At 37.1% G+C, this 15,934-nt stretch overlaps 1 protein-coding gene across 6 annotated transcripts in view; it reads left to right on the forward strand.

Moving 5' to 3' along the window:
- Nucleotides 1–15,934, forward strand: part of INTS2 (integrator complex subunit 2) — a 62,083-nt gene that overhangs the window by 36,463 nt on the left and 9,686 nt on the right. For all 6 annotated transcript variants that reach the window (XM_084985028.1, XM_084985027.1, XM_084985023.1 and 3 more), the window contains exons 16-19: nucleotides 7,211–7,315; nucleotides 9,265–9,429; nucleotides 10,813–11,014; nucleotides 14,778–14,903. In XM_084985028.1, coding sequence (XP_084841154.1) covers nucleotides 7,211–7,315; nucleotides 9,265–9,429; nucleotides 10,813–11,014; nucleotides 14,778–14,903 — 598 coding nt within the window. The remainder of the gene's footprint in view (nucleotides 1–7,210; nucleotides 7,316–9,264; nucleotides 9,430–10,812; nucleotides 11,015–14,777; nucleotides 14,904–15,934) is intronic.

Here is a 15,934-nt window from a genome sequence, read left to right on the forward strand (position 1 = left end):
GAACCACAATGGGAACTCCCTGATTTTTGTGTTTTTTTGCTACCCTTTCTAGCATGTAGAATATCACTCAGTACATAGTAATCAATCAACCAATCAGTCACTTAAATAAATGTTTTTTGTTTTTTCCTTTTCATCCATACCTGGGTCATATGAAAGTTCCTGGGACAGGGTTTGAATCTGAGCTAGAGCCGCAGCCTATGCCACAGTTGCAACAACACTGGATCTGTAATCTACTACGTGGGCCTGGAGATTGAAGCAGTGCCTCCACAGAGGCAAGCTGAGTTATTAACTCACTGTGCCACAGCAGGTACTCCTAATAAATGTTTTTGATTGAGTGAATTTATTCAAGCTTTTTTTTAAAATGTCTGTCAATAACGTTTTACTTATATAGGTTCTGTATAATCTTTTTTTTTTTTTCTTTTTCTTTCTTTTTTTTTTTGCTTTTTTAGGGCCACACCCATGATGTATGGAGGTTCCCAGGCTAAAGGTCTAATTGGAACTACTGCTGCTGGAAATGTTTTAAACACTATTTACATAGCCCATAGTTTTTCTAACATTTTAATCCTTAAAACAGTCCAATGGAAAACTAATTCACTTATGAAGTTAGTGTAAACTTGATACCAAAGCCAGGAAAAAAGGAAGAAAAAAAAAGAAAAGGGAGGAGTTCCTGTTGTGGCTCAGCAGAAACGAATCTGACTGGAACCATGAGGTTGTGGGTTCGATCCCTGGTCTCACTCAGTGGGTTGGGGATTCAGCGTTGTCGTGGGGTGTGGTGTAGGTAGCAAACGTGGCTCAGATCTGGTATTGCTATGACTGGCATAGGCCAGCAGCTGTAGCTCCAATTCAGCCCCTGGCCTGGGAACCTCCATGTCCCAAGGGTGCAGCCCTAAAACAAAAAAACCGAAAAAACAAAACAAAAAAAAGGGGAAAAAGGTCAATTTCACTTGTTTAAATATAGATGGGAAAAGGTCATATTAAAAAAAAAGACAAATCAAATCTAGCACCATGCTAGAAGAGTAACATACCCAGAGCAAGCAGGGTCCATTCCAGAAATATAAAGATATTAATTATACAATGAGTTACATGTAGACCAAACATATTATCTTAATAACTGCCAAAAAAGTATTTACGTGATAAATTTTTTTTAAGTGGTACTCAAAGAAGTTCAGAGACTGACTAATCCAAACTAAATGTCAGTACCTTTCCTATAACCAGCAATGATCTGTTAAGAAAAGATTATACAAGAGTTCCTGTCATGGCACAGCGGAAATGAATCCAACTAGGAACCATGACGTTGTGGGTTCAATCCCTGGCCTCGCTCTGTGGGTTAAGGATCCGGCAGACATGGCTCAGATCTGGCGTTGCTGTGGCTGTGATGTAGGCCAGCAACTGTAGCTGTGCTTTGACCCCTAGCCTGGGAACCTCCATATGCCACGGCTGCGCCCCTAAAAAGCAAAAAAAAAAAAAAAAAAAGTTACAGTTACATTTCAGTCTTTGAAAGCCATATACATTGGAAGAAAATTGGAAATGTGATTGCTTGTGTCGAAATATAAAACCATTGATCTTCGCAGAAGCCTTTCATAATTATAATTTAGCCTTTTACTGAAAGATTAAGAATATCTTTGGGAGTTCCCTGTTGGTCTCATGGTTAGGACTTGGCAGTTTCAGTACTGTAGCCCAGGTTCAGTCCTGGTCTGGGAACTGAGAACCCATATCAAACCATTGCATGCTGCTACAAAAAAAAAAAAAAAAAAAAAAAAAAAAAAAAAAAGGAAAGAAAGAAAGAAAATACCAGGTTGAATTTATGCATTGAGGGAGGGCAAGAAAGTTGGGTGAAGTATAACTTATTGTCGTTGGGAGGACATGGTAAGTTTTCAGAGGACTAATGCCTTAGTTGAACTTCTCAGGATTAGTAGGAGTTTACTTATTCCAGCTAAAGGAGAAGGAAACTGCACAGATGGAAGAGCATTAGCATAAGCAATGGATATGAAACAGCCTGGTTTGCTTTAAAAACTATTTTTGTTGTGTTTTGTCTTGCTTTGCTTTTCAGGGCTGCACCTGCAGCATATGGGAGTTCCCAGACTAGGGGCTGAATTGGAGCTATAGTTGCTGGCCTGTGCCACAGCCACAGCAGCTGGTGATCTGAGCCATGTCTGTGACCCACACACCACAGCTCAAGGCAATGCTAGATCCTCAGCCCACTGATTGAGGCCAGGGATTGAAACCTCATTCCCATGGATACTAGTTGGGTTCATAACCCACTGAACCACTACGGGAACGCCTTAAAACTTTTTTTTTTTTTTGTCTTTTTAAGGGCCGCATCCTTGGCATATGGATGTTCCCAGGCTAAGGGTTGAATAGGAGCTACAGCTGCTGGCCTGCATCACAGCCATGGCAATGCTAGATCTGAGCCGTGTCTGTGACCTACACTACAGCTCACAGCAACGCCAGATCCTTAACCCACTGAGCGAGGCCAGGAATTGAACCCGCGTCCTCATGTATACTGGTTGGGTTTGCCAACCACTGAGCCATGACGGGAACTCCATGACTTTATTTATTATTTACTTATTTGTCTTTTTAAGGTCGCACCCATGGCATATGGAAGGTCCCAGGCTAGGGGTCAAACTGGAGCTGTAGCTGCCGGCCTACACCACAGTCATAGCCATGTGGGATCTGAGCCAAGTTTGACCTATACCATGCTCATGGCAATGCTGGATCCTTAACCCACAGGGTGAGGCTGGGGATTGAATCTGCATCCTTACGGATACTAGTTGGGTTTGTTGCTGCTGAGCCACGACAGGAGCTCCAAGTAACTTCCTTTAGTTTTAAGTGTTGGAACCAGGATTTGACTGTCACTAGAACTATATATATATTATTATTTTAAATATTATTAACATACATACTATTATTTTAAAAATATTAAAACATTTTTATTATTCATTATAATCCACCTTTACTAATATATATATATATGCACTTTGCATAGCTATAGTCAATGTATCTTAAAAATATCAGTTTATATTCCATTTTTACTCTTTATTTTGTGCATTAAGATAGGCCACAGAACTGTGGTTGCAGACTGGTTTTTAGTATTGAATTTATTTTTTCTTTTTTGCTTTTTTTTCTCTTTGTATCTTTTGATTCTCTTCACCTATTTCTTCTACTCATCCTCTGCCCCTCTGGTAAGCACCAATCAGTTTTCTGTATGTATCTTTTTTGTTGGTGGTGGTCTTTTTTTTTTTTTGATTCCACATATAAAAGAGATCTACAGTATTTGTTTTTTCTCTGACTTATTAGCATTATATTCTCCAGTTTTATACATGTTGTCACAAATGGCAAGATTTCGTTCTTTTTTATGGCTGAATAATATTTCATTGTGTGTGTGTGTGTGTGTGTGTGTGTGTGTATCACATTTTCTTTATCCTTTCACTCATTAGTGTACATTTAGATTGAAATAACATGGCAGTGAACATTGAGGGTACATGGGTCTTTTCAAGTTAGTGTTTTTGTTTTCTTCAGTTAAATACCCAGATATGAAATTGCTGGATCATATATGGTAGTTCTATTTTTAATTTTTTGAGTAACTTCCATACTGTTTTTTGTTTCTTTTTTTTTTTTTTAGTGATTTTTATTTTTTCCATTATAGTTTGTTTACAGTGTTGTGTCAGTTTTCTACTGCACAGCAAAGTGACCCAGTCACACACATATATATACATTCTTCTTCTCACATTATCCTCCATCATGCTCCATCACAAGTGACTAGATATAGTTCCCAGTGCGACACAGCAGGATATCATTGCTTATCCATTCCAAATGCAATAATTTACACCATACTATTTTCCATATTGGCTTCACCGATTTACATTCCCACCAGTAGTGCACAAGGGTTTGCTTTTCTTTACTTCCTTGCCACAATACTTGTTATTTATTATCTTTTTGATAATGGTCCTTGGAATAGGAATGAGGTGATGGCTTATTGTGGTTTTGATTTGCATTTCTCTGATGATTAGTGATGCTGAGCATCATTTCGTATACTGTTGGACATCTGTATGTCTTCTTTGGAAAAGTGTCTATTCAGATCTTTTGCCCATTTTTTTTTTTTTGTTTTGTTTTTTTGTCTTTTCTAGAGTCACACCCGCGGCATATGAAGGTTCCCAGGCTAGGGGTCTACCATCCCCGAGGATGTGGGTTATATAAAAAACTGAATCACTGTGCTGTAATACCTGAAATTAACACAGCAATGTTAATCAACTACAATGAGAGAGAATCTTTGTATATTCTTTTCTCCTTTGTTTTTTCTCCATTGTATTTTCTTTTCTCCTTTGCTGCAGATTAATTGGCCATAAATGGTATAGATTTATTTCTGGACTCTATTCTGTTCCATTGATCTGTGTGTCTGTTTTCATGTCAGTAGGATACTATTTCATTTACTTTAGTTTTGTAATAGAGTTTGAAATCACTTATGCCCCCAGTTTTGTTCTTTATCAAGATTGCTTTGGCTATGTGAATTCTTTTATGTCCCTTAGAAATTTTAGGATTTGGGGAGTTCCCATCGTGGCCCAGCAGTAACGAACCCCAACTGGTATCCATGAGGATGGGGTTTTGATCTCTGGCCTTGCTCAGTGGGTTAAGAATCTGGTGTTGTGGTGAGAGCTGTGGTGTAGGTTGCAGATGAAGCTTGGATTCTACATTGCTATGGCTGTAGTGTAGCCTGGCAGCTACAGCTCCATTTTGACCCCTAGCCTGGTAATTTCCATACGCTACAGGTGTGGCCCTAAAAAGCCAAAAAAAAAAAAAAAAAAAAAAAAAAAGAAATTTCAGGATTTTGGAAAAATGCCATTGGAATTTTGATGGGGATTGCATTGAATTTGTAGATTGCTTTAGGTAGTATGGATACTTTAACAATATTGATTCTTCCAGTCCTTGAGTATGGATTATCTCTTCATTTATTTGTGTCTTCAATTTCTTTCAATGATGTCTTATAGTTTTCAATATGTATATATCCTTTCATCCCTTTGATTAAATTTATTCCTAGATGCTTTTTTTTTTTTTTTTTTAAATCCAGTGCCACATCTGTGGCTTATGGAAGTTCCCAGGCTAGGGGTTGAATTGGAGCTATTGCCACAGCCACAGCAATGCGGGATCCAAGCCAATTCTGTAGCCTACACCACAGCTTACAGCAACTCCAGATCCCTAACCCAAAGAGGAGGCCAGGGATCAAACCTGCATTGTTATGGATACTAGTTTGTTTGTAACCTTCTGCGCTGCAACAGGAACTCCTTAATTTGTCTTTCTGATTGTTTGTTTTTGGTACATAGAAAGGTAACAGATTTTTGTGTATTGATTTTGTATCCTGCAACTTTACTGAATTTGTTTATTAGTTCCAACAGCTTTTTGATGGAGTCTTTAGGGTATTCTATACAATGTGATATATGCAAATAGTGACAGTTTTATTTCTTCCTTTCCGACTTGGATGTCTTTTATTTTTTCTTGTCTAATTGCTCTTGCTACAACTACTTCCCATAGGAAGTGCTGGAACCAGGATTTGACTGTCACTGGAACTTCTGTTTTTTTTTTTAACTGCTTTGTTTGTTTGGCTGAGCCCACAGCCTGCAGAAGTTCCTGAGCCTGGGAGCGAACCCATTCAGCAGCAGCAGCCAGAGCCATAGCAGTGACAAAGCCAGATCCTTAACCCTCCACGCCATGAAGAAACTCCTTTAACTGTTTTTTGAGACACATTTTTACTCAATTCCTGAAAGATTGGAGTGGAAAACTGGGATGCTAATTTATTAATTTGTAGAGGGATTATATCTAATCAAGAGGTGTATGATCTGTATTGGCAGTGATTCTCAACCTTTATTCTAACACTTGCACTCAGATACTTCTTATCTTCATCCAGTAAAAATCTGTTGAGCTTTACATTGTGTGGTTTGTATTTGCAAAATAATAAATATATCGAATATGCCTTTTCAAACTATGGACACCCTAGTTGAGATGCTCATTTAGTTTTGTTGTGTACAAGCAAAGTACCTTGGAATGTTATGTGTGTCAAGCATTTAGCATATGGTGGAGATGAAACAGAGAATGATATCATTGATTAGCAAGCACCTATACTCTGTGGGATTTAAGAATCCATGGAAGGAAAAAAAAAGAAAAGCACTGAGAACTATGTCCAGTCACTTATGATGGAGCATTATAATGGGAGAAAAAAGAATGTATACATGTATGTGTAACCAGGTCACCATGCTATACAGTAGAAAAAAATTGTATTGGGGAAATAACAATTTAAAAAATTCAAAAAATATTTAGAATATTAAAAAAAATTAAATTAAAAAAAAAAAAAGAATCCATGGAAGGTTTTTGAGCATGGAGCCAGAAACGCATGATCTGGGCAAATCTGAATTTAAACAAGAGGTCTGTGGTTGCAGTGTGAAGGTTGGATTAAAGGGAAGAGAAAATGGAGTCTGGGAAATTGAGCTATAATAGTTATTTAAATAAATGATGTATAAGCACTGACTTAGCAGAGAAAGAAGAGAAATTAAGATGGATTTGTTTAAAAAGAAAAAGAAAAGGATGGACTTGTTAGCTGAAGGTAGAAGTTGTGAGAGAAGAAAGTTGTTCATATTTCCCACATTTTTCAGAAAGAGTCACTACCGTAACGTATAATATGTTTAAACTAAGGCTTTTGGCATCATGAAGCTTTAAGCCATGAGGTCACACTGTATTTGGTGTTCCCAAATAGGTTTGGAAGTCTTGAATTCTAAGAGTTTTTGTTTGTTTGTTTGCTATGTTTTTTTAAAAAATGCATAGGGTACTTCTGCAGGTGGCTTCTTTCACTCATGATTTTTCTCCCCAGCATTTTCAGTTTCAGTCCCAGATCTTGCCCTTAAGAATGTTCTTTCTCTTCCTGTGTACTCACTATTTTGGTAGTGATTCTTCACCTTTTATGAGCTGTATTCATAGACGAAGTGAATTAAAAGTAGTTTGGGGTTTTCTGGTGGCCTAGCTGTTGAGAGTTGAGAACTTGGTGTTGTCACTGCTGTGGCTTGGGTTTGATTCCTGCCCTGGGAACTTCCACATGCCAAGGGCTTGGCCAAAAAAAAAAAAAAAAAATAGTAGTTTGATATTGTTTTTGTTCCCATTGTGTTGAAGGTTAAGATTTCTGTTGTTTCTGACACTTCATCCTACATTTTGTATCTTTGACTGACAGCTGCTATGCAAAGAAAGCCCAAATCATATTCATCGTCTTTAATGGATCAGATTCCCATCAAATTCCTTATTCGGCAGGCTCAAGGGCTGCAGCAGGAGTTGGGAGGTATTTGTTTTATTTGCTTTTCACTGCTAATGTTTATTGTTAAAAAATACCTATTGTTTATTAGGTTATAAAGTTCAATAGGTGCTCAAAGCTGAAAACCCAGTTTGAGTGAAATTCCTCTTTACTTCCCTCACAGTCTATTCCCTGCAAACCACGCCTTACCCCAACACCCCAGCTGTTTTATTTTGGTGTGTAATTTCAGACATTCTTTTCTACAGGTTGAACCATACGAAATTACAGGTATTCAACTATTTTTGACCTACAAAAATACAGTTTCATATGGTTGAAACTAATATGCATATATAAAAATTTTTTTTTTAAACCCCAAATGGTATTCTACTCCATCTCTTCTGAGACTTTCAGTTTTCTCTTGGAGTCTTGGAAATCTTATTTCACTACCTTATTGTTTTTATTGCTCCATAAAATTCCATAGGATGGAATTACTATAATATTTTTGCTATAAAACTATCAAATAGAAATACAGTAATATTTCTTGAAATTTAATTTTTTTCTTAATTTAACACCTTTTTATGTTTGAGTATATGATTGTTTTGTTTTTTGGTTTATTTCTTTGAAGTTGTAATTTTCTTTTTCTTTGTTATGGTTGGTTTCAGGGGTGAAGATGAGCTTTCTTTGGTTCTCTTTAGACAGATATCTGCATTTATTTACTTATGTCTTTGCATAATCTCTTTCCAGAGAAATGATGTTATATTTGGCAGCATTTGGAAACTAATGTTTTTGTTATTGAAGAGATTGTGTAGATTAATTTGCACTATTGCAAACAGTCATTTTTGTGACTGTTTTGGGATAGTCTTGACTATACATATACTTGCGCATTTAAACTTTAAAATAATACTACTCTTGATTGTTACAGTATTTTTTTTCAAACAGATGCATTTATTTTAAGCAGTTCCTATGAGAAAGGAAGGCAGAACTTAATCCCTATTGAGACTAAGCAGTGGTTTGATTTGATATAAGTTACATAAGAAGGGGATGATTGGATCTAAAGTACTTTTGCTACTACCAATACTCTTAGAGCTTTGGAGATGATGATAATTGTTGTATAATTACAACATTTGTTAGGTAGATAACAGAGTTGCTCTGCATATATCTAAATAGGCATTTTTACAGTATCATCATTTATTTTCTGATTGTTGATATTACACAACAATAATCATAAATAATCAGACTACACTATATGCAAAAGTTTAGAAACAAGACTTAGATTTAGTCAAAGCAGGGTTTCCCAAACCCTTTGAACTTCCTTAACCCTTCTTAAAAGAAGACAAAGGCACCCTCTTGTGGCTATTATCAGTACTACTTGGGTGGGCGGACATACTTAGCTGGTTGACTTTGGAACTTTAATAAATATCTTTCAACCTACTTCCTTACAGTTCAGATACAGACAGTATTGCTTACCTTGTAGGATATTAGGGTGAAATTAGAAAATATAATGTATACATTTAGACAACTTCAATTGTACCCATCTACAGCAGTGATTTTTAGCCAGGTTGGAGAAGAGGATATGTTTTCCTATTAGAGTTTCTGAGGGAGGCCTTTTTCAAAGCATAGATGATCTCCCCCAGTGAACATTCTTTTGCCTTCTTTTTCTTTCCTTCCCACTCAACTCAGAACTACTGCTGTGACAGACAACTCTTCCGAATGGAAGACTTTTATGCTGGGATAAAGTGGAAGAAAGCATAAGAACTTTTGATTAAAGTAGTGGTTTCCAGCTTCCTGTGTGTCAGTTCATTTAGGGATCTTTCTTTTAAGTAGGTTCTTTGACTGACTTACTGGCCAGAAGTTCTCAAACTGTAGCATGCATGCATAAGAAGTACATATTCCTTTGGCTTGCTGAAAATGAAAGGGAGGAGAGAGCGGGGAAGGAGAAGAGAGAAGAGTTTGATGATTAAAATGAAGGCTCCATTGGTTTCTTGTTAATTTTCAAGGGTTGCATTCTGCTTTACTACGTCTCCTTGCAACTAACTACCCACACTTATGCATTGTGGATGATTGGATCTGTGAAGAAGAAATCACAGGGACTGACGCCCTGTTAAGGCGAATGCTCCTGACTAATAACGCCAAAAACCACTCTCCTAAACAACTCCAAGAAGGTATAGTAAGTTGATACTCCTATTACCCCTTTAGTAGTACAAAGAGGTGGGCTCATTGAAATCTTAAAAGCATGAGAATTTCCCTGGGGATATAGCAGTATTTTGGTGAATATAGTAATTCTCTTGAGTTTAAGGAGTTTTACTATTTCTCTCTGACATGTGCCTCATAGGTCTTATATCACTTAACAGGTCATGTGGTTTTGGGAAGGTCCTAAAACTGGTCAGGAATAAGTGCCATGGACTAGAACAGTGTATTTGCTATTATTGGATAATATTCTAGATCAGCACTGTCAAATAGAAATATGACACGAGCCCCACATAGTTTTAAACTTTCTATAGATTGCCACATTAAAAAAGTAAAAAACAGACAAAATTAATTTTAATAATTATTTTGTATAATCTAATTTATCAAATATATTATCATTTTATTATGTAGTCAATATTAAATACTATTAGTGAGATGTTTTACTGTTTTTCCATTGTGAGTCTCTGCAGTGTGGTATATATTTTTTGCTTAAAGCACATCTCATTTTGGACTAGCTACATTTCAAGTGCTCAGTAGTCAGAGGTGATTTGTGACTATTCTGTTGAAGGAGCATGGTTCTAGAGCATGGTTCTACTAACAGCAATTTGCTGGTTGCTGACAACCCATAAAGGTTTAATCTTTGGAGAAAGAAGTCAAGAAGTTTGAATTTTTCAAAAGAATGTTGCTACTGAAAGCCATGCTTAGGTTTATTTTTATGTTTCAATTTTTTTTTTTTTTGTCTTTTTAGGGCCGTACCCACAGCATATGGAGGTTCCCAGGCTAGGAGTCTAATCAGAGCTGTAGCCACTGGCCTACACCAGAGCCACAGCAACTCGGGATCCAAGCTGTGTCTGTGACCTACACCACAGCTCATGGCAACGCCAGATCCTTGACCCGCTGGGCGAAGCCAGGGATCGAACCCACAACCCCATAGTTCCTCGTCGGATTGTTTCCGCTGCTCCATGATGGGAACTCCTGTTTCAATTTTTAAAGTCATTGTGAATCACTAAGGAAATCACATTTGTCTTTGGGTCAGTGTCATTAATGTCATTTTAAAAATGAGATTTTTTTTGTTCTTTATGAAATAACTTTTAACGTGAATTTTTCTTTTTTTATTTCTTTTCTTATTTATTTTAATTTTTAGAATTTTTTCCCTTGAACATGAATTTTCCTTAAGGGCCTAATTTTAAGTGTACTCAAAACTGTGGCTAGGATTTTACTTTTTTTTAAAGTAATATACTTTTTTAAAAACAATATATATTTTTAATTTATGTGGCGTATAGTGTGATAGAGAATATTACTTCCTATTTGGTAAGCCATATAGCATTTAAATTATGACTGCTAAATTTTCCTTTTAGCATTTTCAGCTGTCCCAGTAAGTCACACACAAGTGATGCAGATTCTAGAACACTTGACTCTACTCTCCGCTAGTGAACTTATACCGTATGCAGAAGTATTAACATCTAATATGAATCAGCTGTTGAATTCAGGGGTTCCACGGCGAATTCTTCAAACAGTCAATAAACTGTGGATGGTTCTTAATACTGTGATGCCTAGAAGGTAATTTTAGTGTATTTTTACATGTAATAGATAAATGTATAGCAGTGATTATATATAATAGCCTAAACCTAAATGTTGAAAAAAATTGTTAACTTTTTGACAATATAAATCATTTCTGAAAACGACTTATTAAAGAGTTGCTGTAACTTTAAGGAAAAAGAATAAACTTTATCTTAAGAAACCTTAAGGTATTTCCAACTTGAGAAAGTTCTTTAAAAGCGAGAGTTCTATGTATAGTCGTTTGTGGTTAATTTGATTAGATTAACATTGTGTCTTGTGTCATTGCAGTGGTTCCAAATTTTGTTGTGTGTTAAGATCAGCTGGAAAGCTTTTAAACCTCCTGATCTCCACGTTGTAACCCGCCTCAGTTAAATCGAGTGTCTGCGGGTGGGAGTCAGGCATTAGTATTTTTTTCAAGGATTCCCCAGGTGATTTTAATGTGTAGCAAAATTTAGAAATCTCTCTCTCTCTCTTTTTTTTTTTTTTGTCTTTTTAGGGCCCTACCCCCACGGCATATGTAGGTTCCCAGGCTAGGGGTCTAATTGAAGCCCCAGCTGCCAGCCAACGCCACAGCCACAGCAACGCCAGATCTGAGCTCATGGCAGCGCCGGATCCTTAACCCACTGAGTGAGGCCAGGGATCAAACCTCGACCTCATGCCTCCTAGTCCGATTTGTTTCTGCTGCGCCACATGGGAACTCCTAGAAATCATTATATTGTCTTTAATCAAATGGGTCTCTGCTGGTCCATAGACTGCATCAAAAATACTTAGCTCTAAAAACAAACACTGGGCCTAACTTAACTGAGATTTTGATGCAGTAGGTCAGGGAATATTTATACTTCTAAATTTTATTTTTTACTTATATCAAATTAATAAATGTACATAAGTTACATAGGGCATAAAGTCTGACCTCACTTTCCCATTTTGGACAATTGCTCCCCAGAGACAACTATTTTCAGCTCTTCTCTCTTTTATTCTGGCATTTATATCCCACCATATATCACGATCATATGCTTATAATTACAGTGATTTCTTTACTTTCCAGTTTAGAAATTATCTTTCGACTCTACAAGATGAAAATGGAACACATCTTCCCCGAACACATAGTGTCTCTTCCTCCATTTCTCCCAACAGTTATATAAAAACTTTTGGTTAAAAAAATACTCAGTGTGCGTATTATTATGACTGTATAAGTGTTTTGTATAGTTGGTCTGTGCAATATCCTTTGATTACTATTTCTCTCATAAAGCTGCCTCCTCCTCAACACCCCACATAAACCCTGAGATGTTTGCCTCTTTTCCATTTGTTCAAGGTATTTTGTGTGTGTCAATAGCTAATTCACCCTCAAACTCTATCAATGACGGGAAATTTACATTACAGTTAGTTTTAACACACTCAGGTAACACATCAGTAACATTTTTTTCTTGGAAACCTTCCTTTCAGAGCTTTCCATCCTTGTGTTTCAATCTGGGACGTACACAGGAGCCAGCTGGAACTGCTTTTGACTCTTGGTTGGATTCCATGTTTTTCTCTGGGTTTTAGTTCCTTATTTCAGCGAATGGAACTCGCACTCAACTTGCTTCCTGAGAAAGGGTGTTTGGGAAACTTTTTTAAAAAACTTTCATATGTGAAAAGGTTTTTATTCTTCCCCTCACACGTGTGATTGATATTTAGCCTAGGAATAGAATTCACACTCAGTTTTCCTTTTTATAACTTTGAAGGCTCTATCCTATTGAAGGAACTAGAATTTCCCTAATTACTTAATGCTAAGTAATCCAGTGTTATACCGATTCCCAATCCTTTGTATGTGACCATTGCTTTTTCTCTCAAGAACATTTTCAGTTCTCTTCTTTCACTGTTTGCTGAATTTCATGATGATACATTTTGGTCTTTTAAATTCATGGTGCTGGGCACTAGTTTGGCCTTTTTTCTTATCTGGGGACTAATGTTGATGCCTTCATTTCCAGGATATTTTCTTAGTTTTTTTTTTTTTTCCTTTTTGTTTGTTTGGCTACGCCTGTGGGCACATAGAAGTTCCTGAGCCAGGGACTGAACCTCCACCACAGCAGTAACCAGAGCCACAGCAGTGACAATGCCAGATCCTTAACCTGCTGATCCACTGGGGAACTCCTTCTAGGATATTTTCTTTAATATTTTTTTTTCAATGCTTTACTTCCCTCTATTTTCTTGTATTTTGCTATTTGGATTTTAAACCTCTTGAACTTACTCTGATTTTCTCCTTTTTTCTCTTCTATTTTTTTCTCCTCTTTTTTTTTTTTTTTTTGCTTTTTTGGGCCACATCTGTGGCATATGGAGCTTCCCAGGCTAGGAGTCTAATCGGAGCTACAGCTGCCGGCCTGTAACACAGCCACAGCAACACCAGATCTGAGCCTCATCTGTGACCTACACCACAGCTGACAGCAACTCCAGATCCTTATCCCACTGAGCGAGGCCAGAGATGAAACCCACATCCTCATTACCACTGAGCCACAATAGGAACTCCTCTCCTCTATTTTAAAATTTACCTTTTGAATACATTTTTTCTGGATATTCCTTTTGTGTTATCTTTTCATTTTATTTTATTTTTATTTTTTGGCTGCCTCACAGCATATGGAGTTCCTGGGCCAGGGATCAGATTCAAGCTCGAATCTGATCCCTGGCCCAGGAACTCTGTGTGCTGCTGGGGAGCCAAAAAAGAAAAAAAAAAAAAAAATGCAGTTCCTGAGCCAGAAATCAGATTCCAGCTGCAATTGCAACTTAAGCCATAGCTGTGGCAATGCTGATCCTTTAATGTACTGTGCTGGGTCAGGGGTCGAACCTGCATCCTGGTGCTGCAGAAATGCCGCCTGTGTTATCCTCTCAACTTTCCTTTGCATTTAAAGTATTTCTGTTATAGTCTTAATTTCTAAGAGCTCTTTCTTATCTGAATATCCATAAACTCCTCCTGTTCTTGTTTCTTATACAAAATATTTTATCCTTTAGGAATATTAATTATAGATTTAAGAACTTTTTTTCTTCTCATCCCTCCACTCTCTGTTTCTTTGGCTTTCCTTTCTTTCTGTTCATATATTTTAATCTTTTTCAAAGCAGAAGCTTTCCTTTCTGTAAATGTCTGATGACTGTTGGCTGTCTGCTCATGTTTAAGAGTTGGTAAGCTCTGTGTGAGAGGCAGAGCTAGTGGACTCCTGGGCTTCACGGAAAGAGATCAGATACCCCCCATATTGGCATATCCCTCCGTAATTCTGATGTGTAGTCAGATTAGTGACCATGCTTATAGTCTGTTGCGGTCTCATCTCAAAGTGGCATTTCATATTGAGATTCTATGATGATAAATATTGAACAGTGATGTAATTTATGGGGGCAGTTAGAAAGTGCTTTGGCAGATACCATTTCATTTGCAGGTATTATATTCTTGTTTTACAGTTGAAGAAACAGTTCAGAGAGGCTCAATGACTTACACAGAGTCATATAGCCAGTATCATATAACTGAGGTTTTCATTTGTATTTTAATTTTATATGCCATGATTATTCCATTACAACTGTGAAGATATTTGAAACTACTTTGTGTTTATTCTTTTATCTTCATTTTAGAAACATAATAATAGGTTAGATTTCTATAGTTTTTAATTTTTCCAAATTCATTTGCACCTGTTCTCTAATGTTTTCCTGAATATCTCTTTCTAAGGTAAAAGGAATTGGATGGCTGCAGGTTTCAATTATGATACAGCTGTTTTTAAACATGTGATTATTATTTTCTCATCAGGCTGTGGGTTATGACAGTTAATGCCCTTCAACCTTCAATAAAGTTTGTACGGCAGCAAAAGTATACTCAGAATGACCTGATGATAGATCCTCTCATTGTGCTAAGATGTGATCAGAGAGTATACAGGTATGTGTCATTTGAGTTTCATTTTTACTATAGAGTTATGCTTTGGAGAGTCAAAGGAAATTGAAGTTCAGTTTAAGCTTATATCTTAGTATCTTTACAGATAATTTGGCAGTATGACCTGAGAGGTTTTTGTTTTTGTTTTTTGGTTCTTTATACTCCAGAACTATTATATTTGGTTTAATATTTAATATGTGATTAACAAAATGTACAGTGGAAAGTCTTATTGTCTCATATATACATGCTGTATTTTTAAAGCAAAATTCTTCTTTGGCCCCTTTTGACCAATCTACTTCCATCTCCAGAGCAAACTTTAATGTCATAATGGTGTGTATGTAGCTTTACTTTCTATGTATTTACAAATTTATAAATAGAAATATTTACTTTTTTGTTTTGGGTGATTTTGAAAAACATAAGTGATATTTTTGTGTGTGTGGCTTTAAAAAAATTTGCTATTCTCAGAGTTCCTGTCCTGGCTCAGTGGAAACAAATCTGACTAGCATCCATAAGGACGCAGGTTTGATCCCTGGCCCACTCAATGGGTTAAGGATTGTGGCGTTGCTGTGAGCTGTGATGTAGGTCACAGATGTGGCTTGGATCCTGCGTTGCTGTGGCTGTGGCGTAGGCTGGCAGGTGTAGCTCTGATTCTACCCCTAGCCTGGGAACCCCCTATATGCCCGGGTGCAGCCCTAAAAAGACAAAAAAAAAAAAATTACCGTTCTCAGAGTTTCCCCCATGGTGCACTGGGTTAAGAATCTGATTGCAGTGGCTCAGGTCACTGTAGAGGTGCACGTTTGATCCCTGGCCCGGTCTACTAGGTTAGAGGATCTGGCGTTGCTGCAGATGCGGCATAGATCACAACTGCAGCTTGGATGTGATCCCTAGCCCGGGAACCACATGCTGTGTGGCAGCCAAAAAAGAAAGAAAAAAATGTCTGGTGGAGCTTAGGGGTTTTTTTTCTTTTCTTTTTAAATAAATACTCTGGGCAATTCTTATCTTCAATTTTGGGAAACATTGCCATGGTTTATTTAACC

Source organism: Sus scrofa, chromosome 12 (genome assembly GCF_054392235.1).
Source record: "Sus scrofa isolate SSC_HxYL_T2T_F1_AM1 chromosome 12, Sscrofa_HxYL_maternal_Yorkshire_Landrace_v2.0, whole genome shotgun sequence".
Taxonomy (NCBI): domain Eukaryota; kingdom Metazoa; phylum Chordata; class Mammalia; order Artiodactyla; family Suidae; genus Sus; species Sus scrofa.